At 41.8% G+C, this 26440-nt stretch overlaps 1 protein-coding gene across 8 annotated transcripts in view; it reads right to left on the bottom strand.

The window, feature by feature from the left end:
• The window catches only part of FAM193A (family with sequence similarity 193 member A), a 195522-nt gene that overhangs the window by 48789 nt on the left and 120293 nt on the right, over positions 1 to 26440 (bottom strand). For all 8 annotated transcript variants that reach the window (XR_010126197.1, XM_063664421.1, XM_054486584.2 and 5 more), the window contains 6 exons: positions 25633 to 25710; positions 23844 to 23956; positions 23461 to 23703; positions 20497 to 20650; positions 20200 to 20379; positions 11130 to 11381 (listed from right to left, as the gene is read on the bottom strand). Coding sequence is in view for 7 of the 8 variants with exons in the window: in XM_063664421.1 (XP_063520491.1) it covers positions 11130 to 11381; positions 20200 to 20379; positions 20497 to 20650; positions 23461 to 23703; positions 23844 to 23956; positions 25633 to 25710 (1020 nt within the window). In the remaining variant the exon portion in view is untranslated. The remainder of the gene's footprint in view (positions 1 to 11129; positions 11382 to 20199; positions 20380 to 20496; positions 20651 to 23460; positions 23704 to 23843; positions 23957 to 25632; positions 25711 to 26440) is intronic.

The raw sequence follows: 26440 nt of genomic DNA, 5'->3' as shown, positions 1-26440 counted from the left end.
AAAAAATTAGCCGGGCATGATGGCGCGTGCCTGTAATCCCAGCTATTCAGGAGGCTGAGACAGGAGAATCGCTTGAACCTGGGAGACAGTGGTTACAGTGAGCCGAGATGGTGCCACTGCACTCCAGCCTGGGTGGCTGAGCGAGACTCCGTCTCAAAAAAAAAAAAAAAAAAAAAAAAAAAGAGAAAATCTTGAAAGCAGCTGGGTGGAGGCAAGTGGACCTACAGAAGAACAGGGAAAAGAATTCCAGAGGACATCTTGTCAGAAATCAGAAACCATGCCAGCAAGGACAGAGGGAAGTTAAACAGATCTAAAGTGTTCAAAGAAAAAAACCACCAACCTAGAATTATGTGTCCAGTGAAATTATCCTTCAAAAGTGAAGGAGAAATAAAGACTTCCTCAGACAAACAAAAACTGAGGGAGCTCATCACCAGCAGACCTGCCCTGCAAGAAATGTCAAAAGATTTCCTTCAGACAGAAGGTCAGAAACGTGGATCTACATAAAGGAAGAATACTAGAGAAGGAATAAAGACAAAGTAAAATATCTTCTTCTTCCTATTAATCTAAAAAGTAACTGTTGAAAGTAATCATCAATACTGTACTGGGTGATTAACACGTGGATAAGTGAAAATAATGACAGCAATGTCACAGGGAATAGGGAGGGGCCGGCAGTAATCTGTTAAATGTTACCTGTTTTACATTAGTTAGTTGAAAAAGGACTTAGATTAGTTCAAAATGTATATTGTAAACTCTAGGGCAACTGCAGAAATTTCAAAAGAGATAAATAAAATTGATATACTAAGAGAGGAGATAAAATCATAAAATGCTTAATTAAAAGTAGAGAAGGCAGAAAAAGACTCATAATGAATAGGAAACAATTACAAACATTGCTGATATTAATCTAAATACATCAAAAAATCACTTTAAATGTGAACAGTCAAATACACCAATGAAAAGACAAAGATTATCAGAGTATATCAAAAAACAACAAGCATGGTGGCATGCGCCTATAGTCCCAGCTACTCAGGAGGCCAAGGTGGGAGGACTGCTTGAGGCTAGGAGTTCAAGTTCGGCTTGGGTAACACAGCAAGAGTCCATCTCTAAAAATAAAAAACAAACACAACTATACATGTCTATAAGAAACCTGCTTTACATATGAAAACCCTGAGAAGTTGGCTCGCGCCTGTAATCCCAGCACTTTGCGAGGCCGAGGTGGGCGGATCATGAAGTCAGGAGATCGAGACCATCCTGGCTAACATGGTGAAACCCCGTCTTTACTAAAAATACAAAAAATTAGCCGGGCATGGTGGTGGGCACTTGTAGTCCCAGCTACTTGGGAGGCTGAGGCAGGAGAATGGTGTGAACTCAGGAGGTGGAGCTTGCAGTGAGCCGAGATCGCATCACTGCACTCCAGCCTGGGCGACTGAACAAGACTCTGTCTCAAAAACAAACAAACAAAAAAACAAAAAACCTGAGAAGTTAAAAGTAAAGGGATGGAAACAACCAATGGATCAATAAAGAAATTACAAAGAAAAGTAGAAAATACTTAGAGACAAATGAAAACAAAAACATAACATACTGAAACTTACGGGACGCAGTGAAAGCAAGCACTAAGAGCAAAAGGTATAGCTACAAACACATCAAAAAACAAGAAAGATCTCTAATCAGCAACCTAACTAGGTTGGGCGTGGTGGCTCATGCCTGTAATTCTAGCACTCTGGGAGGCTGAGGCAGGAGGATTGCTTGAGCCCAGGAGTTTGAGACCAACCTGGGCAACATGGTGAGACCTCCGTCCCTACATAAATAAATACACAGACAGACAGATAGATAGCTGGGCATGGTGGCACACACCTGTAGTCCAAACTATGAGACTATGGGTCAGGAGGATTGCTTGAGCCCAGGAGGTCGAGGTTGCAGTGACCCAAGATCGCACCACTACACTCCAGGCTGGGCAACTGAGTAAGCCTTGTCTCAATAACAACAACAAATAAAATGAAACAAAAAACCCTCCCTAACTTCACATCTTAATGAATTAGAAAAAGAACAAGCTAAACCCAAAGCTAGCAGAAGAAAGGTAATTTAGAGCAGAGATTAATGATCAATGAAATGGAGAATAGAAAAATAGGGGAAAAAAAAAAAATCAATGAAACCAAAATATAGTTCTTTGAAAAGAGAAACAAAACTGACAAAACTTTAGTGAGATGGACTAAGAAAAAAAAAAGACTCAAATTACTATAATCAGAAATGAAAGTGGGGACATTATTATTGATTACACAGAAATAAATGGGGCTGGGAGTGGTGGCGCACACCTGTAATCATAGCTACTTGGGAGGCTAACACAGGAGAATCATTTGAGCTCAAGCGTTTGAGGCTCCAGTGAGCTATGATCGTGCTACTGCACTCCAGCCTGGGCAACAGAGCAAGACTATCTCTAAAAAGCAGAAAATTAAATTAAAATTAAGAAAAAAACATAAAAGGTATTATAAGAAAGTACTGGCTGGGCTGGGCACCGTGGCTCATGCCTGTAATCCCAGCACTTTGGAAGGCCCAGGCGGGTGGATCACCTGAGGTCAGGGGTTCGAGACCGGCCTGACCAACATGGTGAAACCCCATCTCTACCAAAAATACAAAAATTAGCCAGGCATGGTGGTGGGCGCCTGTAATCCCAACTATTTGGGAGGCTGAGGCAGGAGAATCTCTTGAACCTGGGAGGCAGAGGTTGCAGTGAGCCAAGATGGTGCCACTGCACTTCAGCCTAGGCGACAAAGCGAGACTCCGTCTCAAAAAAAAAAAAAAAAAAAAAAAAAGTAAGTAAGTACTGGCTGGGCTTGGTAACTCTTGCCTATAATCCCAGCACTTTGGGAGGCTGAGGTAGTAGGACTGCTTTAGCCCAGGAGTTTCAGTCCAGACTGGGTAACATAGTGAGACCCTGTCTTCTCTCTGGAAGAGTCCAAAACAATAAAAAAAAAAAATTAGCTGGGAGTGGTGGCACATGCCTGTAGTCCCAGCTATTGGGGGGCCGAGGCAAGAGGAACGCTTGAGCCTAAGAGTTTGAGGCTGCAATGAGCTATGATCATGCCATTGTACTCCTGCCTGGGTGACACAGTGAGATGCTGTTTCAAAGAAAAAAGAAACTATTAAGAACAACTGTACACTAACACACTGGATAAAACAGATGAAATGAAAAAATTTTTAGAAACACAAAACCTATCAAGACGAAATCATAAAGAAATAGAAAAGTCTGAACAGACCTGTAACTAGTAAGGAGATTGAACTGGTAATCAAAAACCACCCAACAGGCCGGGCGCAGTGGCTCATGCCTGTAATCCCAGCACTTTGGGAGGCCGAGATGGGCGGATCACCTGAGGTCAGGAGTTTGAGACCAGCCTGGCCAACATGGCAAAACCCCGTCTCTACTAAAAATACAAAAATTAGCTGGGTGTGGTGGCATGTGCCTGTAGTTCCAGCTACTTTGGAGGCTGAGGCCAGGGAATTGCTTGAATCTGAGAGGTGGAGGTTGCAATGAGTGGAGATTGTGCCACTGCATTCCAGCCTGGGTGACAGAGCAAGACTCCATCTCAAAAAAAAAAAAAAAAAATCACCCAATAAAGAAAAGCCCCAAACCTGATTGCTTCACTAGTCAATTCTACCAAATATTTAAATAATTAATACCAATCTTTCTCAAAGTTTCCAAAAAACTGAAGACGAGGGAACACTTTCTAACTCATGTCCTGAGCATATCCCCATATCAAAGCCAAAGACACTGTAAGGAAACTACAGGGCCAGGTGCGGTGGCTCACGCCTGTAATCCCAACACTTTGGGAGACAGAGGCGGGTGGATCACCTGAGGTCGGGAGCTCGAGACCAGCTGACCAACATGGAGAAACCCCATCTCTACTAAAAATACAAAATTAGCCGGGCCTGGTGGTGCATGCCTGTAATCCCAGCTACTCTGGAGGCTGAGGCAGGAGAATCACATGAACCCAGGAGGCAGAGGCTGCAGTGAGCCAAGATCGCGCCACTGCACTCAGCCTGGGTAATGAGCAAAACTCTGTCTCAAAAAAAAAAAAAAAAAAAAAAAAAGAAAGAAAACTATGAACGACTATCACTTATGAACATTCATGCAAACATCCTCAACAAAATACTAGCAAACTGAATACAGCAGCATATTAAAAGATTCATACACCATGACCAAGTGGGAGTCATTCCCAGAGTGCAAGGATAATTCTATGTATAAAAAGTAATCAATGTTAATATGCCACATTAACAGACTGGAAAAAGCCAAAGATCATCACAACTGGTGCAGAAAAAGCATGTGACAAATTCAACACCCATTCATCACAAAAACACCCAACAAACTAGGAATAGAAGGAAAACTACCAAAACATAATAAAAGCCATATATGAAAAACCCACAGCAAACAATGGTGAACGAATGAAAGCTTTTCCTTAAATAACAGGAACAAGGCAAGGATGCCTGCTTTCACCACTTCTATTCAACATAGTATTAGAAATTTCAGCCACAGCAAACAGGCAAGAAAAAGAAATAAAAGGCACCTAAACTGGAAAGGAACAAGTAAAATTATCTCTGTTTGTAGATGATATGATTTTACAATGTAGAAAACTCCAAAGATTCCACAAAAAAAGTCTGTTAGAATAGATGAATTCAGCAAAGTGGGAAGATACAAAATCAACACTCGAAAATCAGCTGCATGTCTATACACTAACAATGGTCAGTTGGAAAAGGAAATTATGAAAACAATTCCATTCACAACAGCATCAAAAATAATAATTCAGGGCTGGGCACAGTGGCTCACGCCTGTAATCCCAGCAGTTTGGGAGGCCGAGGCGGGAGGATCACTTGAGGTCAGGAGTTCGAGACCAGCCTGGCCAACATGGTAAAACCCCGTCTCTACTAAAAATACAACAATTAGCCAGGCATGGAGGTGCATACCTGTAATCCCAGCTACTCAGGAGGCTGAGACAGGAGAATCGCTTGAACCTGGGTGGTGGAGGGTGCAGTGAGCCAAGATCATGCCACTGCACTCCAGCGCAGGCAACAAAGTGAGATTCTGTCTCAAAAAAAAAACACCAAAACCAAAACAAAACACCAACGGGAACTAACCAAAGAAGTGAAAGAGTTGTACCATAAAAACTACAAAACAGGCGGGGCGCGGTGGCTCACGCCTGTAATCCCACCACTTTGGGAGGCCAAGGCGGGCAGATCACGAAGTCAGGAGACTGGGACCATCCTGGCTAACACGGTGAAACCCCGTCTTTATTAAAATACAAAAAATTAGCCAGGCGTGGTGGCACGTGCCTGTACAGGAGGCTGAAGCAGGAGAATCGTTTGAACCCAGGAGGTGGAGGTTGCAGTGAGCCAGGATCGTGCCACTGCATTCCAGCCTGGGTAACAGAGGGAGACTCTGTCTCAAACAAACAAACAAACAAACAAACACACACACACACACTACAAAACACTGCTCTAATAAATTAAAAAAACATAAATAAATGAAAACACATACCATATTCATTGATTAGAAGACAAATACTGTTAGAAGGTACATACTGCCCAAAGTGATCTACAGATTCAATGCAGTTATGCAGTCCCTATCAAAATCCCAATGATGTATTTTGAAGAAATAGAAAAATCCACCCTAAATTCATATAGAATCTCACAGGATCCTGAATAACCCAAACAATCTTTTTTTTTTTTTTTTTTTTGAGACAGAGTTTCCCTCTTGTTGCCCAGGCTGGAGTGCAATGGCGTGATCTCGGCTCACTGCAACCTCCGCCTCCCAGGTTCAAGTGATTCTCCTACCTCAGCCTCCCGAGTAACTGGGACTACAGGCACGTGCCACCACGCCCAGCTAATTTTTTGTATTTTTAGTAGAGACAGGGTTTCACTGCATTAGCCAGGATGGTCTCGATCTCCTGACCTCGTGATCCGCCTGCCTCGGCCTCCCAAAGTGCTGGGATTACAAGTGTAAGCCACCGTGCCCGGCCAACCCAAACAATCTTTACCAAAAAAAAAAAAACCAAAAACCACCGAACCTGGTAGACTCACACTTCCTGATTTCAAAACTTACTGCAAAGATATAGCAATCAAAACAGTGTGGCATCAGCATGACATACAGACCAATGGAACAGAACAGAAAGCCCAAAACTGAAACTTCAGATATATAGTCAAATGATTTTTGACAAGGATGGCAAGATCCTTCAACAGGAAAAGGGCAGTCTTTTTAACAAATGGTACTGGGACAACTGAATATCCACATGCAAAAGAATGAAGTTGGACCCTTACCTAACACCATATATAAAAATGAACTAAAAAATGGATTACCGACCTAAATGTAAGGAAAGAACAAAACTCTTAGGAGAGAACAGAGGGCAAAAGCTTCACAACACTGGATTTGGCAATGATTTATTGGATGTAACGCCAAAGGCACAGGCAACAAAGAATAGACAAATTGGACTGCATGAATTTTTTTTTTTTTTTTTTGAGACAGAATCTTGCTCTGTCGCCCAGGCTGGAGTGCAGTGACGTGATCTTGGCTCACTGCAAGCTCCACCTTCTGGGTTCATGCCATTCTCCTGCCTCAGCCTCCCGAGTAGCTGGGACTACAGGCGCCCGCCACCACACCCGGCTAATTTTTTGTATTTTTAGTAGAGACGGGGTTTCACTGTGTTACCCAGGATGGTCTCCATCTCCTGACCTCGTGATCCGCCTGCCTCGTGATCCACCTGCCTCGGCCTCCCAAAGTGCTGGAATTACAGGCGTGAGCCACCGCGCCTGGCTGAAAAATTTTTAAATGTTGTGTGTCAACAGACACTATCAACAGAGTAAAAAGGCAACCCATAGAATGGGAGAAAATACTTGCAAATCATATATCTGATAAAGGACTAATATCCAGAATAGACAGAGAATTAAAATGCAACAACAACAACAAACCTGATTCAAAAACGAGCAAAGGACTTGAATAGACGTTTCTCCAAAAAAGATATACGAATAGTCAATGAACAATGAAAAGATGCCCAACATCACTAAACACTAAGGAAACGCAAATCAAAACTACAATGTATCTACAGTCATTTACAGAAGAAAAAAAGCCCTACAATGTGATACCACCTTACATCCTTGAGGATGGTTACTATTAAAAAAGCAAAACAGAAAATAACAAGTGTTAATGAGGATGTGGAGAAACTGAAACCCTTGTGCGCTGCTGGTGGGAATGTAAAATGGTGCAGCCACTGTAGGAAACGGTGGCAGTTCCTCCAAAAATTACAAATACAATTACCGTATGATCTAGCAATTCCACTTCTGGGTACACACCCCAAACAACTGAAAGCAGGGTCCTGAAATATTTGTACACTCATGTTTACAACAGCACTGTTCATAGTAGCTAATGTATGGAAACAACACATGTGTTCACTGATGGAGACACAAAATAGGGTACAGCCATATGATGAGTATTATTTAGCCTTAAAAAGGAAGGAGATTCTGCAATATGCGACAACATGAATAAACGCTGAGGACGTTATGCTAAGTGAAATAAGCCAGTGACAAAAAGAGAAATACTGTACAATTCCATGTACATGAGGTACTTAGAATAGTCACAATCATAAAGACAAAGTAGAATGATGGATGCCCAGTGCTGGGAGAAAGTGGAGTTATTGTTTAACAGGTAAAAACCTCCAGTTTTACAAGATGAAAAGAGTTATGGAGACGGATGATGGCTGCACAACATTATCAATGTATTTAATACCACTGAATTCTATACTTAAAAATGGTTAAGATTGTAAATTTTATGTTATGCATATTTCACTATAATAAATCTTTTCAAAAAGTAAGCAATGAAGGAAGATATACCATGCTAACACTAACCAAAAGAAAGCTAGAGGAGCTATATTAATTTCAGGCAGAACAGACTTCAGAGCAAGGGAAGTTACCAGTGGTAATGAGGAGCATTACATAATGATAAAGGGTCAATTCTCCAAGACAACGTAACAATTCTCAATGTGTGTGCCGCTAATAACAGAGCATCAAACTTTGTAGGGCAAAAGCTGACAGAACTGTGCAAGGAGAAACCGATGAATCCATTATTACAATGGAAGTCTTCAAGGGCACTCAATCAGAAATGAACAGATCCAGCAGGCAGAGAATCAGTCAGAACATAGTTGCTGACTGACAGAACTCAAGAGCACCATCAATCAATTGGACATAATGAGCATCTGAAGACCACTTCACTGAACAACGGCAGAACACATATTCCTCTGAAGCTCACATGGAACATTCACCAAGACAGACCATATTCTGAGCCATAAAACATACCTTAATAAACTCAAAAAACCAGAGATTATACACTGCATGCTTTTAGATCACAATGGAATTAAAGTAGAAATCAGTAACAAAAAGATAGTTGGGAGATCCCCAAATATTTGGAAATTAAATTCTCTGGCACTTACAGTTTTTATTTTATGTAGTATTTCATTACTGTATTTTTCTCAGCAATTACTTTGAACTTTCAAATAACTTATACTCAATACATAAATTCAGTATGTCACTGGTATGGAGACACTTGAAAATAGAAATTAGTCTTCAACTCTTTTTAATTTCAAGAATTTTTTTGTTTTTTGGTAGAGACAGGGTTTTACTATGTTGCTCTGGTCTTGGGCGCCCAGGCTCAATCAATCCTCTCACCTCAGCCTCCCAAAGCGCTGGGATTACAGGCGTGAGCTACCACAACCAGCCAGAAAATAAATTTTTCATAGTACCCATGCTAAACATTTTAGGTACTAAATATTTACCCACAATGCCTAAAATATGAATTATAAGAATTACAACTACAATGACATAATGTCTCGAAAGGCAAAAACTGTGACCCCAGCACAGCAGGAACTCCCCAAGGCCCCAACAATGCAAAAGTGATGGCAGACACGGTACACAAGGCCCCCTCCACGTTCAGCACCCACCTTCTGCTCCCTACATTCAGAACTTCTTGCCCAACAATCCTCCTGTTGATTATCTCTAAGAAACTTCCTCCATTGTCACTGAAATTTGTGCTATTCTGATACAGCTCATTTGCTTCTTAAGCTGTCCACAACTCGCTGGTGGACCAGGAGACCCCTTCAGGGCTAACACATTATGCATTTAGGCACAGATGTAGGCACAGATGTGGTCACAGCATCCAACTAAGCCAAACTAAGTCAAATAACACAAACCAATCTTGTAAGACCTGGTAAGTGACAATTAAAGTTTGTTTACAGAAACGAACATTTTCATACCAGATGCAAATGAAGAATTTTGATAATTGTATCTTATGTTTCCACATAATAATGGCCACCACATAACATATTTTAAACAAATCAGTGAATAGTCTTCAGTTTGCTGAAGTGGTAGAAATAACGTTTAGTCATAAATTTCTAAGTTTCTATACGACCTCTACCACATATGGCTTGACTCCATATTTGCTTTTCTATCCATATTTGCTTTTCTATTCAAATCTTTCTATATGATTAAAGTTTAACAGGTATCAAAAGAACAGATATTAGATAAAAATGATGCTCCTAAAACACGTTTTTCTTCTTTTACCCATATATAGATCTCGAATTTCCTAAGAAAAGGCCAAAAGCCCAGGAAAATAATCAATTTTTAACCAAAGGGGCCCCACAGTCTTTAGTAATAATCAGTTTTACTATTTTACTTGAGTATTTTCAGGAACTAATTCTTGAATAGCTTCTACCAGCAAAAACATATAACAGAATATTCTTTTCTTGGAACTAGGTAATAAGAGCTCTATTCAGGCAACAGCAAGGAGTGGAAAACTTCCTAACTTTACACATACACCCAGAGAAAATCAGGCTACAAACCAGGCGGACCATGAAGATTGCCTGGCTCTGACTACATACCTGAAAAATGCTATTAAAAAACATTCTATTATTAAGACATCATTAAAAGTTCAAACTGAGCAATATTCAATCTAACAAAATTTAAGCATGAATTTGGATGGTTGTGCCAAGTAATTATAATAGATGTGGCAAACTTATTATACTCTATTCTAAACCTGTGTCTGTTAATCTTCCACCTACGCTTCTCCCTAGCAAAGAGACAACAAACCTCACTTACGGGCTACATGTACCCCACTTCACAGTGACCCCTAGAGGGGAGAAAACACACATGTGTTTGGAAAAACTGTGGTCTGGAAAAAATCATTCCATGTCATGTCCTCCTCCCTTTCTGTTCCAGCTCAAAATCATTGTTTTAAATAATAAATTAGGGTTTGAAATAAATTATATTTTTGACTGATTAGAGCTACCTTTGGACAAGAATAACTGGTACAAAGAAAAAAAAGAAAACAATCAGAATTACGGTGAGTCATTCTGGTAAAGGTAAGTTCAAAATAACCAGAGAGGCAAAGCTATCTAAGGTCCAAAGAAAGAAACCAGCCTAAGAATTTCACTGTAAAGTCTAAGATACTAAGTATACACATGAGGTTCTCTGGGAAGAAATGCATAAAAATCAACTTATTTCTAGATCCTTACTCCACTTCCTGAATGGGCTCTTCACACTGGGTTTCTGGCAGCTTCTCCTGTCTGTACCCTCCCCTGTGCTCCATCACCTGCAGGGCGTTATAATTTTCTGTGGCATCACACTTAGGGCTCCTCCTTTATTTAGGCTTGTGTATTTCTAAATGCTAAAGCAGCATAGTCATTTTAGACCCTGTAGAGTCCAGCCAGTGTTAGAGGACTCATGTTGTATTCACATTATTTTACCTATCACATTAAGAAGAAGAGCAAGCCCTGGAAGATCACAAGTAGATCACTGGTCTTCTGTGGAAATATTCCCTAGGTTTAACCTGTTAGAAATAGCACCTGAAAAATCCTTCTATTTAATTCTGAATAAAAGAACTATGACCTTCACAGTTGTTTTTAATGATTGTTACAACTGTAAAGGTTCAAAATTACCGTGCTGAAGAGATGATGGTGAATGGAAACACTTGCAGACCTTCCTATCCAGAGCAGATGCTATCCTATGCAAGTTGCTAATTCACAGATTTCTTTGTTTGACTATGTATTCCTGTAGGATCTCAGTGAAGAGTGAGCTTTCAGACCCTTTTTGCCCTGACTTACCTTACTGTGTGTGAAGGGGGGCGTTGCATACAAGGTGGGGTGGATGAGAGGGCGTGGCAGGTGTGGAACAGTGTGCAAAGGCACATGTCCATGGATGTGAGGGTAAAGGTGCAGTGCAGGGTGTGTGGGCTTCTCTGGGCTCAGGAACTGATGGCCAGGAGGAAGGGCTCCGGCTGTCATTGCAGATGGTGTCAGTCCAGAAGCTTCTTGCTTACAAACATGACATTCACAAGTGTTTGGAGCTTGTTCAGCCTAAGAGGAAAGAAAAAAAACATACCTATTTAGTGAAACAATAAATGGTATGAATTAAAGTCAGTCACATTCTGCCAAGTAGTTACAAAGCAAATACAAAGGTAAGTGGGCTTTTCCTGACACGCTGAGTTGACCAGTTGCAAGGAAAACGAGGGACCCCAAGAGACTGGGACTGAAGAAGCTGCACAGAGAGGAAAGGTGTACCTCATTCCACAGACAGACTCAGGTAGAGTCACTGGTTCTGCATCCTATGCCTACGCAGAAAATTTCACTTCCCACATGTGAGCAGGGACAAGGGAACTAGTAAAGACGACAGAGTAGAGAGGGGATGGCTGTGCTCCACTGGGCTCACACTGCTTCTAAGTGGTCACACACAGATTCTCCAAAACAAAGCAGACAGGTGACTTCGGGTTACGGTGGAGTGAAGAGGTCAGTGGCTCCTTTCCCTCAGGGCAAATGTAAAACTGAACACAATTGTCAAAGGCAACCATTCTGAGGCTCTGGAAATCAGCCCAAGGAAAATACTGAGACACATTTATTCATGCAAATCAGCTAGAACTTCAAGGAAGAACAGCAAGTCTGGCTTTCTTGTCTGGGACTCTTTCCATTTCCTGCACCTGTACTCCACCCCTGACTCAGTCGGCAGTGGGCACAAGAGTTCTGTGACTGCAGGGATGTCAGTGCAAACCAACCCTGCTGCCAAAAACAGCAGCCTGGTCAGGCAGAGGGTGAAGCAGTAAAAGCAGTGAACTCAGAAGGGAATGAATAGGGAAGCCTGCAGCTCTGTTCCCTTGAGACTGAGGTCCCAGCTGGGGTGAGTGGCAAAAGAGACAGAAATCTAATAGAGAGAACTCTGGAAATGAGAGCGCCACAGAAGGGCTTCTTAAGCTGTCCACAACTCGCTGGCTGACCAGGAGAGCACAGTGCATGCACTGAGGACACCTCAGGGGCTGGAGGAAGGAGCCAACACAGCTGACTTGAGAACTGGCTGAGTGCTGAGCGCATTCACCCCACAGCCAACAATGGAGCCCCTGTGGATTCAAGGTGCATGGGCAACCTCCACCCAAATCATCAGCTGGCCAATCAGCCAGGTGGACAAAGGGCAGACCTCTAGAAGCCAAACTAAAAAGCAGAAGAGAAGAAATAAGCTGAGACACCCACAGCCACATAATGTGGGAGATACAGATCCTGCAACTGAAGCCCAGGAAATAACAAAAACAAGGAAACAAACAAAAGACAACAAAGGGCCCTCAAGGGAAAAAATGATAATGCAAAATTATTACACTATTTAAAATGTCCAGTTTTCAACAAAAAATTATGAGATAAGCAAAGATTAAAGAAAATTATGACCTAGGCTGGGCGCAGTGCCTCACGCCTGTAATCCCAACACTCTGGGAGGCAGAGGTGGGCAGATCATTTGAGCCCAAGAGTTCAAGACTAGTCTGGGCAACACAGCAAAACCCTATCTCTACAAAAAGTACAAAAACTATCCAGGCATGGTGGTGTGTGCCTGTAGTCCCAGCTACTTGGGGGGCTGAGGTGGGAGGATTGTTTGAGCCCAGGAGGTCGAGGCTTGAGGCTCCAGTGAGTTGTAATCATGCCACTGCACTTCAGCCTGGGTGGCAGAGCAAGACCTTGTCTGGAAAAAAAAAAAAAAAAGTGTGACCCACATGCAGGCAATAAATAGTCAAACGGTTAACAGGAGTGAGTTCAGATACTAAATTAGCACACAAAGATGTCAAAGCAGCTGTTATAACATGTTCAGAGAATTAAAGGAAAATATGAAAATAAAGATCCAACATATAGGGAATTACTATAAAAAAAGAGAAACAAACAAACAGTAAAATATAAATTCTATAGGTGAAGAGTACAATAGCTAAACCAAAATTTCACTAAAGGGGCTCAAAAGCAAACTTAAGATGGCAGAAAAATCATCTGTGAACTTGAAGAAGAGCAATGGAACTGATCTAGGAACAGAGAGAAGAGATGAGGGGAAAGTATGTAGACGTTCAGAGGCCTGTGGGAGAGCAGCCAGCACTCCAGCATGTGCAGAACCAAGTCCCAGAGGAAAGGGGGAAGAGCATCCAAGTAACACCTGGAAATTCCACTTCCCAAATGGGATGAGAAACATTGGTCTACAGATCCAAGAAGCTCAGTGAACCTTAAGATGGATAAAAACAAAGAGATACTGAGAGCTGCAGAACTCTGGCACACAATGACCACCTAAGGCTTCCTGCAGCCAAAGGCCAAGTCCCTAGGATGACCCCAGACCCTACTAAAACACCTTCTTGAGAAAGCCAGGCTGCCAGGAGAATTGACTGTTCTAACAGTCTCCCACCTGATGACTGTAACAAAAGTAACACTCTGGTGTAGAATTTGATAGTGGGGAAGGCTGTGTGTAGGGACACTGGGTACAGGATATCTCTGTACCTTTCACTGAACTTTGTTGTGAATCTAAAGCTATTCCTAAAAACAACCACTCTATTTTTTATTCATTTATTTATTTTTGAGACGGAGTCTCACTTCTCGCCTAGGCTGGAGTGCAATGGCGCGCGCGATCTTGTCTCACTGCAACCTCTGCCTCCTGGGTTCAAGCAATTCTTATGCCTTAGCCTCCCAAGTAGCTGGGATTACAGGCACATGATAGCACGTCTGGCTAATTTTTGTATTTTTAGAAGAGATGGGGTTTCACCATGTTGGCTAGGCTGGTCTTGAATTCCTGACCTCAGGTGATCTGCCTGCCTCTGCCTCCCAAAGTGCTGGGCGTGAGACACCCCCATGCCCGGTCTATTTTTTAAAATGAAGGCAAAATAAAGACATTTACACAAAAAGAGAATTAACTGCTAGGAAACTGGTCCTGTAAGACATATTAAAGGAAGGTAAAAAACAAGATGGTAACTTAAATTCGGCAGAATTTAAAATGAAGAATGCCAGAAATGACTAGCCAGCTAGCAAATAGAAAACACTGTATAAATACAGGCCAGGCGTGGTAGCTCATGCCTGTAATCCCAGCACTTTGGGAGGCCAAGGCAGATAGGTCACCTGAAGTCAGGAGTTTGAGACCAGCCTGGCCAACATGGCAAAATGTCATCTCCACCAAAAATACAAAAATTAGCCGGGTGCCATGGTGCTTGCCTGTGATCCCAGCTACTCAGGTGGCTGAGGCAGGAGAACTGCTTGAACCTGGGAGGTGGAGGTTGAAGTGAGCCAAAATCATGCCACTGCACTCTAGCCTGGGCAACAGAGTGTGACTCTGTCTCAAAAAAAGAAAAAGAAAAGGAAAAGGAAAAGAGAAAAAGAAAAAGAGAGAAAGAGGAAAATGAAAAGGAAAAGAAAGAAAAGAAGGCAGGCAGGCAGGCACTGTATAAATATATTTTTCTCTTTTATTTGCTCTAGAAATTATAAAGCTGTATAAAGCAGTAATTAAAACATATTATTGGTTTGTAACATATACAAATGTAATTATATATAGGACAATAATAGTACAAAGGAGAAAGAAGGAAATGGAGCTCCTGCGGAGCAAAGTTTGTATATTTTACTGGAATTAAGTCAGTAGTGATCTGGAGTAGATTGTGATAAATTAAGATGCATATTGTGGGCGGGCACGGTGGCTCACACCTGTAATCTCAGCACTTTGGGAGGCTGAGGCAGGCGGATCACTTGAGGTCAGTTCGAGACCAGCCTGGCCAAAGTGGCAAAACATTGTCTCTACTAAAAATACAAAAATTAGATGGGCGTGGTGGTGCGCATCTGTAATCCCAGCTACTTGGGAGGCTGAGGCAGGAGAATCGCTTGAACCTGGGAAGCAGAGGTTGCAGTGAGCCAAGTTTGTGCCACTGCACTCCAGCCTGGGTGACAGAGCTCTGTATCAAAAAAAAAAAAAAAAAAGATGCATATTGTGGCTGGGTACACTGGTTAAGTGTAATCTTAGCACTTTGGGATTTCCTGGCGGGAGAATCACTGGAGGCCAGGAGTTTGAGACAAGCTTGGGCAACACAGGGAGACCTTGTCTCTACTAAAATTTAAAAAATTAGCTGGTCATGGCGGCACACGCCTATAGTCCTAGCTTACTAAGGAGGCTGAGGCAGGAAGACTGCTTGAGCCCAGGAGTTTGAGGCTGCAGTGAGCCATGATGATGGCACCCCATTCCAGCCTGTGTAACAGAGCAAGACCCTGTCTCTAAGAAAAAAGAGATACATATTGTATTTTAATTTTTGTTTCTTTTTGTTTTTTTATACCGAAATTCACAAGAGATGCATATTGTAACCCTACAGCAGCCACTAAGAAAATTAAAAAAAGAATCAACAGAAGAATTAAAATAGTACACTAAAATTTTTGTTTAATATTTAAAAAGGCAGATACTGACATATACAGGATAAAAATACAAGGCCCAACTAAAAGATATTAGACAAATTTTAGATTCAAAGACACAAAGAAACTGAAAGTAAAAGGATGAAAAAATACAACATGTACACAGTAACCCAAGAAGGTGGAGTGGCTATATTAACAAATAAAATGGACTTTAAGAAACACCAGTAGGCAAACATTTCATAATGATAAAAGGGGCAATATATCAGGGGAGCTATAACAAAAATTCAATAACATTACCCCCAAATGCATGAACCAAAACCAGGAAGAATTGAAAGGAGAAGGAAATAATCCAACAGTTAAACTTGAAGGCTTCAATATGCCTCTCTCAGTAACCAATAAAACCACCAGACAGATAATCAGTAAGAACATATACTATGATCTGAGTGTCTGTGCCCCTCCAAAATTCATATGTTGATAGCCTAACCTCCAAAGTGATGGTATTAGGCGATAAGGACTTTGGAAGGCTCTACTCTCAGGAATGGGATTACTGTCCTTATATGGTAGCCTGAATAGACCAAGACAATATAGAAGACTTGAACAATGCCATCACCAACTTGATCAAACTCTCATTTATTGAACACTCCACACAACAAGAACAAAATCCAAATTATTTTCAAGTACACATAGAACACGATCTAGGTAAGCTATATGTTAGGCCATAAACAAGTCTCAATAAATTTGGAAGCTCTAAAATCAGTAATCTAAGCTTTTGTTTTAACAAATTAGAAAAGGAAGAGCAAGCAAAACTCAAAGAACATAGAAAGAAATAATGAATTTCAGAATGGAAACCAATGACACAGAAAAGAAAACAGAGAAATTGACAAATCTTTAGCCCAAGTGACTGAAGCCATTAAAAGGAAGATAAAATTACCCAAATCAAGAATTAGCATCACTGCAGGCACTGCAGAATTACAAAGAATTATAACAGTATAGAATAACTTTACGCCAACACATTAGACAACTTAAATGAGTAAACTGCTACAAAGACAAAAATTACTGAAATTCACTCAATAAGAAACAGGAAATTTGAAAAGACCTATTACAAGCAAATGAAACTTGAATTAGTAATTACAGATCTTCCCAGAAAAAGAGACCAGGCCTACAGGATTTTGCTGGTGAATTCTATCAAATATTTAATAAATCTCAATCTTAAACTCCTTCAGAAAACGTAAGTGAAAAAAACATTTCCTAACTCATCCTATGAAGCCAGTATTAATCTGATACCAAAGTCAGACAAAGACATCACAAAGATAGGAAACTACAGACCAATATATTTTATTAATATTAACACAGATGCAAAAATCCTAACAAAATATTAGCAAACCAACTCAGGAACATATGAAAAGGATTATATACCACCGCCAAGTGGGAGTTATCCCAGGAACACAGGTTGATTTAATATCCTTAAATCAACTGATGTGACACACCACGGTAACAAAATAAAAAACGAAAACCACAAGATAGCAACACATGCAGAAAAGATATTTGAAACACCGAACAATTCAATATTCAATACAATTCAATACAATTCAATATTCAAATCATGAAAAAACTCAAGAAATTAGGAGTAGAACAGAATTTCCTTAACCCAATAAAGGGCATCTATGAAAAACCTGTACTTGATATCACATTTAAAGAGTGGTCAAAGATTAAATGCTCTCCCCCTAAGATTGGGAACAAGGCAAAGATATCTGCTTGTAACAATTCTATTCTGTACTGTTGCCAGCTAGCTCAATAAGGCAAGAGTAAGAAATTAAAAGCACTCGGGAGGCTGAGTCAGGAGAATGGCATGAACCTGGGAGGCAGAGCTTGCAGTGAGCCGAGATAGCGCCACTGCACGCCAGCCTGGGCAACAGAGCAAGACTCCGTCTCAAAAAAAAAAAAAGAAAGAAAAAAGAAATTGAAATTAAAAGCATCCAGACTGGGTGTGGTGCCTCACACCTATAATCCTAAAACTTTGGGAGACTGAGATAGGAGGACTGCTTGAGGCCAGAAGTTCAAGACCAGCCTGGGCAACATAGTGAGACCCTATCTCTACAAAAAGTTTTTTTTTTAAAGCTGGGCATGGTGGCGCATGCCTGTAGTTGTAATACACCTGTAGTCCTAGCTACTTGGGAGGCTGAGGCAGCAAGACTGCTTGAGCCCAGCTGTTTGAGGCTGCAGTGAGCCATGACTGCAGCAGTGCACTCCAGCCTGGGTGACAGAGTGAGATTCTGTTTCTTAAAAAGAGGAAAGGAAGGAAAGAAAACAAAGAAAAGAGAAGGGAAAGGGAAGGGAAGATTAAAAGCATTGCATCCAGATTGGAAATGAAGAACTAAAACTTTATTTGCAGACAACATGATCTTGTATATAGAAAATCCAAAGTAATCTACCAAAACAACAACAAAAGAACCTACTAGAACCAACCCTACTAGAATAAACAAGTTTAGTAAAGCTGCAGAACACAAGACCAATATAAAAAAATCAATTGTATTTCTATGTATTACCAATGATCAACTGGAAATCAAAATTTGAAAATACCTTTTACTGTGAAAGAAAACACATAATACTTATATATTCCAGACACAAAGACTGGAATTTTTTTTAGAACTGCTGAGAAAAATTAAAGATGACTTAAATAAATAGAAAGATAAAGCATATTCACAGATTAAAAGACTCAATTTTGTTAGGATTGCATTCTTCCTAAACTAATCTATATCATCCCACAAATAAAAGACCAAAACCACATCCAGAGGATTTCACTGGAGAACTCTAAATATATATTTAAGAATTCAATGCAATCCCTCAAGATCCAAGGAGGTGTTTTGTAGTTGACAAGCAGATCCTAAAATTTATATGGGAATGCAAAGAACTTTGAGCAGCATAAACGATTTTGAAAAACGTGTACCAGCCGGGTGCAGTGGCTCACGCTTGTAATCCCAGGACTTTGGGAAGTCAACACGGGTGGATCACAAGGTCAGGAGTTCGAGACCAGCCTGGCCAATATAGTGACACCCCATCTCTACTAAAAATACAAAAAATTAGCCGGGCATGGTGGCGTGCACCTGTAGTCCCAGCTACTCGGGAGGCTGAGGCAGAAGAATTGCTTGAACCCGGGAGGCAGAGGTTGCAGTCAGGTGAGATCGTGCCACTGCACTCCAGCCTGGGTGACAGAGGGAGACTGCATCTCAAAAAAAAAAAAAAAAAAAGAGAGAGAGAGAAAGGTGTACCAAGCTGGAGGGAAGACCCTATCCCATTTTCCTAAACTTACCATAAAGCAATTGTCAAATGCACTATGGGTGTAAGGACAGACACAGAGATCAAATGAACAGAATGGAATGTCCAAATATAAACTCTTCCATTTATAGTCCATTGATTTTCAATAATTTTCAATAAATGGCCAAGGCAATTCAATAGGGTACTTCTGACAAACCGTACTGAAACAATTGGATATCTACATATGCAGAAAAGGTGAATTTATATCCTCACCTCACAATAAGTAAATGGTGAGTCAAACAGAATCTAAGAACTAAAATTATAAATCTTCTAAAAGAAAACAGTTCTGTGTTAGGCAAAGTTTTCTTGGATAAGACATCAAAAACATTATACATAGAAGAAAAAACTGGTAAGGAGATGTGGTCAGACTTCCCAGACAGACCTTTCAACATCACCTTTACCATCTGAGTGTTACATTTATATTACCTAATAAAATAAATCAGCCAAGCACTTTGACCTTCATTTGTTATCTCTTTCATTTAAAAACTGCTTATTATTATTATTGTTATTATTATTTTTTAAACAGTCTTGCTTTGTCACCCAGGCTGACGCGTGGTGGCGCAATCTTGGCTCACTGCAACCTCTGCCTCCCAGGTTCAAGCAATTCTTGTGCCTCAGCCTCCCAAGTAGCTAGGATTATGGGTGCCCACCACCATGCCCAGCTAATTTTTGTATTTTTAGTAGAGACGGGGTTTTGCCACGTTGGCCAGGCTGTTCTTGGATTCCTGGCCTCAAGTGATCCACCCACCTTGGCCTCCCAAAGTGCTGGGATTACAGGCGTGAGCCACTGCGCCCGGCCAAAAACTGTTTAAGCATCTATTTATGAAATTCTGAGAAAAAAAGCTAATAAGGTACCCTCACCTTTGGCTAACAGAAGAACAGATAATGAACAGGAAAAACAAACCTTTCCTGAAATTTTAATATTCCACTATTTTTTTAACTCCTCTCTTTGCTTCTATACAGACAAAAAAGGCCTCCACAGAGCTGCTATGGGGTGTTGCGAAATCAAGATTGCTATGCGAGCAAGAAAAACAAGATTCAAATGGAGATTGTAAGTATGCCTTGACTCTCTTCAGTTCTAACCTTCAGAAATTATGGGAAACAAAATAATTTTGTATTCAGTAATGCTCATGTTTAGAGAAAATACACACAGAAAAAGAGATCCTTGGCAAAACAGAAAGCAAAGTCCTACCTGCTGTGTTGGGTAGGATGGGGGTGGACTGTCTGCTTTGCTCTCCTCTGTCCTGGGGCTCCTGCTTCCCAGCACTCCATCTTCCTTCGGGGCCCCTGGGGGCTCCCCACTACTCTCGCCGTCCGCTTCTTCATCATCAGCTTCTGAGGAACTACTGCTGGTACTGCTTATCTGAGGAGACTTTAAAGACAATCTTTTGTAATTTGCACTTTTCAAAACAGAGTAATATAAAAAATTAAAATGTCAGACCATCATTTTATGTCATTTATTGTTGCTACGAAGAAGCCATGTCCATACCTCATCCTTCAGGGCCATGTTTTCCCCACCACCATTCAATTCGCTGTGGATTCCATTCATGTTGGCCACCACCTCAGTATCATCATAATTACTCAATGGATAAATATCAGCAAATTTGGCTGACAATGGTGCAACATCTTCATCATCACTACAACTGACACAAGCAGAGATGGTCACTGTGAGGTCATTCAATTGTGAAAGACAATGAGTAAACCAGCCACTAAGCACAGATATTTCCTGGACAGATCACTGCTTTCATTTACAAAGAGTATTAGTTAAGAATCATTCATACCACTAACATTTCTTAGTAACCTGAACATGAGAAAAATGCTTGGAAGATTAACATTTGTGCCATTTGGAAGAGTAAAAAACAAAAAACAAATAAAAAACCCTCCAAAAGTAGAAATATTAAGGAAACTACAAAAATTTAACCAGACTGATTGACATAACATTTCCATTTGACCTGAAGAGCACTGGTATAAAACTAGTCTCTCTGCTACTCCCAAGACAACACAATTTGTGATTAAAATTAAAGGGGTACCGATGGCAACCTTAGGTGTTTAGTGTTTGCTTTTTTAACCTTAGCTGTTTAGTGTTTGTTTTTTCAACTTAGGGCTGAAATTTTCAGAAATAATCAGTTGAACAAAACTTTAAAGGTACTTATGTAGCAGAAGACTGATTTTTTTTGCTTTAAGGCCAGTCATGGCCTGGTCTCTCATGATCATAATTAAACATCAGCTTTAGCAAGACATCTAAGCAACAGGCAAATGAAAAATTTACTGAAATTAATTTTATTTTATTTAATTATTTTATTTTTTTGAGGCAGAGTCTTGCTCTGTCTCCCAGGCTGGAGTGCAGTGGCACAATCTCGGCTCACTGCAAGCTCCACCCCCCCGGTTCATGTCATTCCCCTGCCTCAGCCTCCCAAGCAGCTGGGACTACAGGCGCCTGCCACCACGGCCGGCTGATTTTTTGTATTTTTAGTAGAGACGGGGTTTCACCGTGTTAGCTGGGATAGTCTCGATCCCCTGACCTCATTATCCGCTCGCCTCGGCCTCCCAAAGTGCTGGGATTACAGGCATCAGCCACTGCACACAGCCTGAAATTAATTTTAAACAGATTTCAAGGCTTTAGCCTACACAGACCACTTAAGATGCAGCTCTGGTGCATTAAAAGAGCTGGCACATTCAAGCTCAGTGCAAACAGATGCTCCAAGGTCCACAAAAACATGCACTGAGTCCATCTTCAGCCTGGGCACACAGCAACCTCCAGAAGGTAAAACCCTAGGAACTCGTCGTGATCTCACTTCCTAGAATGAGTGAAGAGTGTCCAGGACTACCAAATTCAGGTGTCTTTTCAACACATTACAAGTAACGTGCTAGAGCCTGGAGCTCACCAGAGGTAAGTACAAACAGCACCCACAAGGTGCAGAGTCCTAGGGCTTCCTGCAGGCCCACTGCACCTGGGACGCTGCCTGGGCCAATGCTCACACACACTCCTGAGGATGACCATCGGTACAATTTACAGATGAGAAAACTGAGGTTCTAGTGAAGTAACTCAGCCATTTGCTCCATGTGATGGCAGGAGGCTTCACCAGCCCTAGCTCCATAAAGATCCAACCCCTAAGATCCAGGAAGTACTGGGTGGTACACTGACTACAATCACATTGTTCTTTTTAACCAACTTAGAAAAGGCACCAAGAAAGAGACAATAGAAATGAAAAGATAACACTGGAGATTTTCAAATCATAGTTTACATTTGGAAGACATTGATCACAAGCTGCTGAAGGCCCAGATGCCCCGAGAACCTAGGCTCCCCGTAACTGGTGATGGGCAGTTCCGGCCCAAGGAGAAAGGCTCCCACAGCCAATTTCTTCCACTACCACATGTGGCACAAGAGACCATAACTGACATCAGCAGCTGTGACAAATGAACAGGGATGAAATTTTCCATCTTAAATTTTCATTAGGCTATATATGTTTAATTTTTATGTTTCAGTAATAAGTTGGATAACAGCCAGCTGCAAAAACGTCAACACTCTTTCTTGTGCCCTGGAGAGTACACAGTGTCTCTAAGGCAATAAACAGCAGCCTGCAATCTTTGTATGAAGAGAGTCAGTGAGTTTAAACCAGTCTTTTCAGAATTATTTTGTCTGAGAACAAGCCCAAATTGAAAATGGAAAGACTGAAGGAAAATGTCAGTCACCATGAGAAATCCAGACAGAGGGAATGAACACAAGTCAGTCAGTCAGAGAAATGCCAGAAACGCTGCACAGCCAAGGTCAGGAACAACAATCTCTCCACATGGAACATGATGCCTGTGTGCTCTACGATACATGTAAACTAAACCTAAGCTGACTTTAACAACTACATACGTTCATGTGCAACCCTTTTAGAAATTAGCATGTGAAGCCTCTCCAAATGACAGGGTCACAATTCTGAAGAAATCTGGGACCAGCCAACTACAATGTGAATTGGTGACAGCTGCACAACTACCTTGCTAATACAATGTACTTCTAATCATGCAGGAACATGAAAAACAGAAACCTTCAACTGCTTGCTAAAGCGATCACCTGAGTTCTCAGCAAGACATGAAACAAGCAATGAGTGCCGGGCTGACAGTGAGACAGGACGGAGGGCGGACTGGTCACCCTTTAGGAGAATGAGGAGATGTGAGAATGAGGAGATGTGAGGCCGTAATTAGAGACACTTCTTCTCTGCATACCAACATGTTTTTTGTTTACTGGCCTTTATTAATTTACTTTTTTTTTTTTTTTTCAGATAAACGGTGTTAAAAGTTTGCGTTTACTGATTTCATGTTTTAAAAGCTGCATTAAAAACCTCAGGGTCCCTTGTCATGAAAAGCACAATAATGATGTTCATACTTCTGTGGACATTACTCTATGTGTTTCTCATTACTGGGGCGACTTAAATTTCTGAAACTTTATTACAAAGTCACAACTTACAAAGTTGGTGCCGAGCCACTGTCTGTGAGGATGAGCCTGGGGTGCTGCTGAATTGTGATGGGAGAGCTGGAGCCAGACCCCGAGCTTGCAGATGACACACTGGGCGGGCTCCTCTCAGCAAGATAGTCAGGAGCAGGATCCACTTGAAGTGGAAGCTGGTGAATGTGGATGTCATCAGTGACGGGGGGGTCCATGATACCACACGTGAGGATGTGTGAGAGACTGCAGTCATCGCAAGCACATCTGATCAGGAATTAAGGACAGTTACCAAGCCAGCAATGCACAAGACTAGACCATGCTCTCTAAGGGTCGGTTCTAGGCCTCCGCTCAGCCCAGTGAAGGTCTCATGAGCCAGTAGTGCCGACACCACAACCCAGGCTTACCTTCTCCTGTAGTTGCAGTTGGGGCAGTCGGGCATGCTCAGCCGGGACGACAACATGTGCCTCATGGTGTCTGTGAAGTTGTTCTCGCCAGTAACTGCTTTCTTATTGGTTAACTAGAGGAAATTTTAAAATGCTTTAATCTTGCAAGACCCTTCCCCGAGACATGGCTCATTATTTTTCAGTAATTCTGCTAACATGTATCATGTTCACGGGCACTGCTTCCTCAGCGGGACAGGACCAGGAATACAGAGGCAGCAGACCTGGAGTCGGCAGCAAGCCGGGGGCTGAGCCGCAAAGGGCTCAGGTACCAGGAGACCCTAATCGCTTTTGTCTTCAGCAAACATGCTGCAGTGCGCCCTCACAGCAGACGCCTGCTGCAGACAGCCAGCCTTTACCCTGTCTGCCATGTGCTTGGTACTTGCAAGGTACTGAGAACAGAGCTGCAGGAATGAAAACTGGCATGTGGAGGGCAAGGGGTCGGCCTGGGAGCTATTGAGGAAATGGCACCTCAACTTCTAATAGACAAGGTGAGCATCTGCATTTCAAAGGAAAAGGAACTCTGGACCCACTCTGGCAATGGGACAGGTGGCAGCTGGAAGGGCCACTCAAAAGGACAGGATGGCCAGGAAAGGTGGCTTACGCCTGTAATCCCAGCACTTTGGGAGGCAGAGGCAGGCGGATCACCTGAGGTCAGGAGTTTGAGACCAGCCTGGCCAACATGGTGAAACCCCATCTCTACTAAAAATACAAAATTTAGCCAGGCATGGTGGCTAGCACCTGTAATCCTAGCTACTCAGGAGGCTGAGACACGAGAATTGCTTGAACCCTGGAGGCAGAGGTTGCAGTGAGCCGAGTTCACGCCACTGCACTTCAGCCTGGACGACAGAGTGAGACTTTGTCTCAAAACAACAACAACAAAAGCACAGGACACATGCAGAATGGGGAAAGGGAAGAGGTAAGCATGCCAAAACACTGGTGCCATCTGTATACCTGTGGTGCCCAGAGGAGACCACGGGCATGCAAATGTGGAGATAGGCATGGGGTCAAGGCCAGGGAACCACCAATATTTGCAGAAAGGCCAATGAAGTTGGAGTTCGTCAAGGAGATGGAGAGAAGTGTCAGAGAACAGGAAGAGAGTCGATGTGGCACATGGATGGGAGATCAGGGGAAGCCAGGTTTCCAGATGAAGCCAAGGGCCCCAAGACCAGATACAGGATGTCGCTAGCAAGCTCTGCCAAACAGCTCCAGCAAAGGTGGAGCACAAGCCTGCCTGAAGGAGGCACCGCCAGGAAGATGAGGAAGGGAGAGTCCAGATCCGCCAGCTGCCATGTTGAAGGCACGGCACCTGGCAACGTCTGGAGATCTGAGCGCTCTGTCTGGGGATGCTGGGCCCCCATCCCAGCTCTGGGACATCAGGCAACATCCTTAACCTCACCCTACCACCCTCCTTCGTATGTAAACTGCAGATGGCACCATCTGCCTCATAGGGGACTGTGGGGACTCAGGTAATATCCTTTGCAAAATACCCAGGGCTGCTGTGGGATAGCGAGGCCACTCAATACACATGGGTTTTTCTTGAGGCGTATATGGAAGATAAGGAAATAGGTGAACAAAATTAGTTTATCTTGAGATTAAAAACACCATCTTGAACAGTTTTTAACGCTGGCAGAACATGCCAACGTGGTCCTCCAATGCTGTTCTAACAAAGCACATCAACATGCAGAGATGTCGTTTGCTGTCAGGACAGATTTCTGCTTCCTTTAATTGCCTCTCTTATTGACAAGCTTACCTGTTCTTCAATGAATCTTCTTTGTTTAAAAAGCTCCCAGTCTTCTGTTAACATGCGCTGCTTGGTTTTCATTGTCATCTAGTAAGGAGGTGTAAAAAAAAGAAAAAAAAGAAAAACCTTAATACCTGCGACAATTATACAAGACATTTTCAAGAGGAGATTTTCTTAAAATGATATATATGAGAGAAACATCATCTGCAAACAGAATAAAGATACAATACTACAAATATGTTAACAGGTATTTTTTTATTTTACTCAAACTCATCACAAGTACTTTTCTCACATGAAAGACAGAGATGAATAAACATTAAAAAGAGAAATCAAGATATTCTGACTAAATCTGTCAATATAGTGGATGAACATTCACTATTTACTGAATGCCCATTATGTGCCCTGAATGTGTTAGAAATAAGCAAGATGATGGCAATTCGGTCCTGCCACATGAAGAGCTCAGACTACAGCAAAGGAAGAGCTATTAACAGGCATATGAGACTTAAAAAGCAAAGCAAAACAAAACTAACAAAGAAGTTAGGAGTTAAAGGCAAAAAGAGAAATTACTGAGAAAACAGAGAAGCATATGTGATTAATAAAACCGAAAGTCGGTTCTGTAAGTTTCTGTCAAGGCTGAAAAAGGTGGGAAAAGGTAACATAAAAAAAAAAATCAGGATTGAGAAAGGATATGGGCACATATGAAGATTGTTTTGTTTTGTTTTTGAGACTGAGTCTCGCTATATCACCCAAGCTGGAGTGCAGTGGCACAATCTCGGCTCAATGCAACCTCTGCCTCCTGGGTTCAAGAGATTCTTGT

Source organism: Pongo pygmaeus, chromosome 3 (genome assembly GCF_028885625.2).
Source record: "Pongo pygmaeus isolate AG05252 chromosome 3, NHGRI_mPonPyg2-v2.0_pri, whole genome shotgun sequence".
Lineage (NCBI taxonomy): Eukaryota > Metazoa > Chordata > Mammalia > Primates > Hominidae > Pongo > Pongo pygmaeus.
The sequence above is the reverse complement of the archived record's forward strand: the minus strand, read 5'-3'. Positions and strand labels throughout refer to the sequence as shown.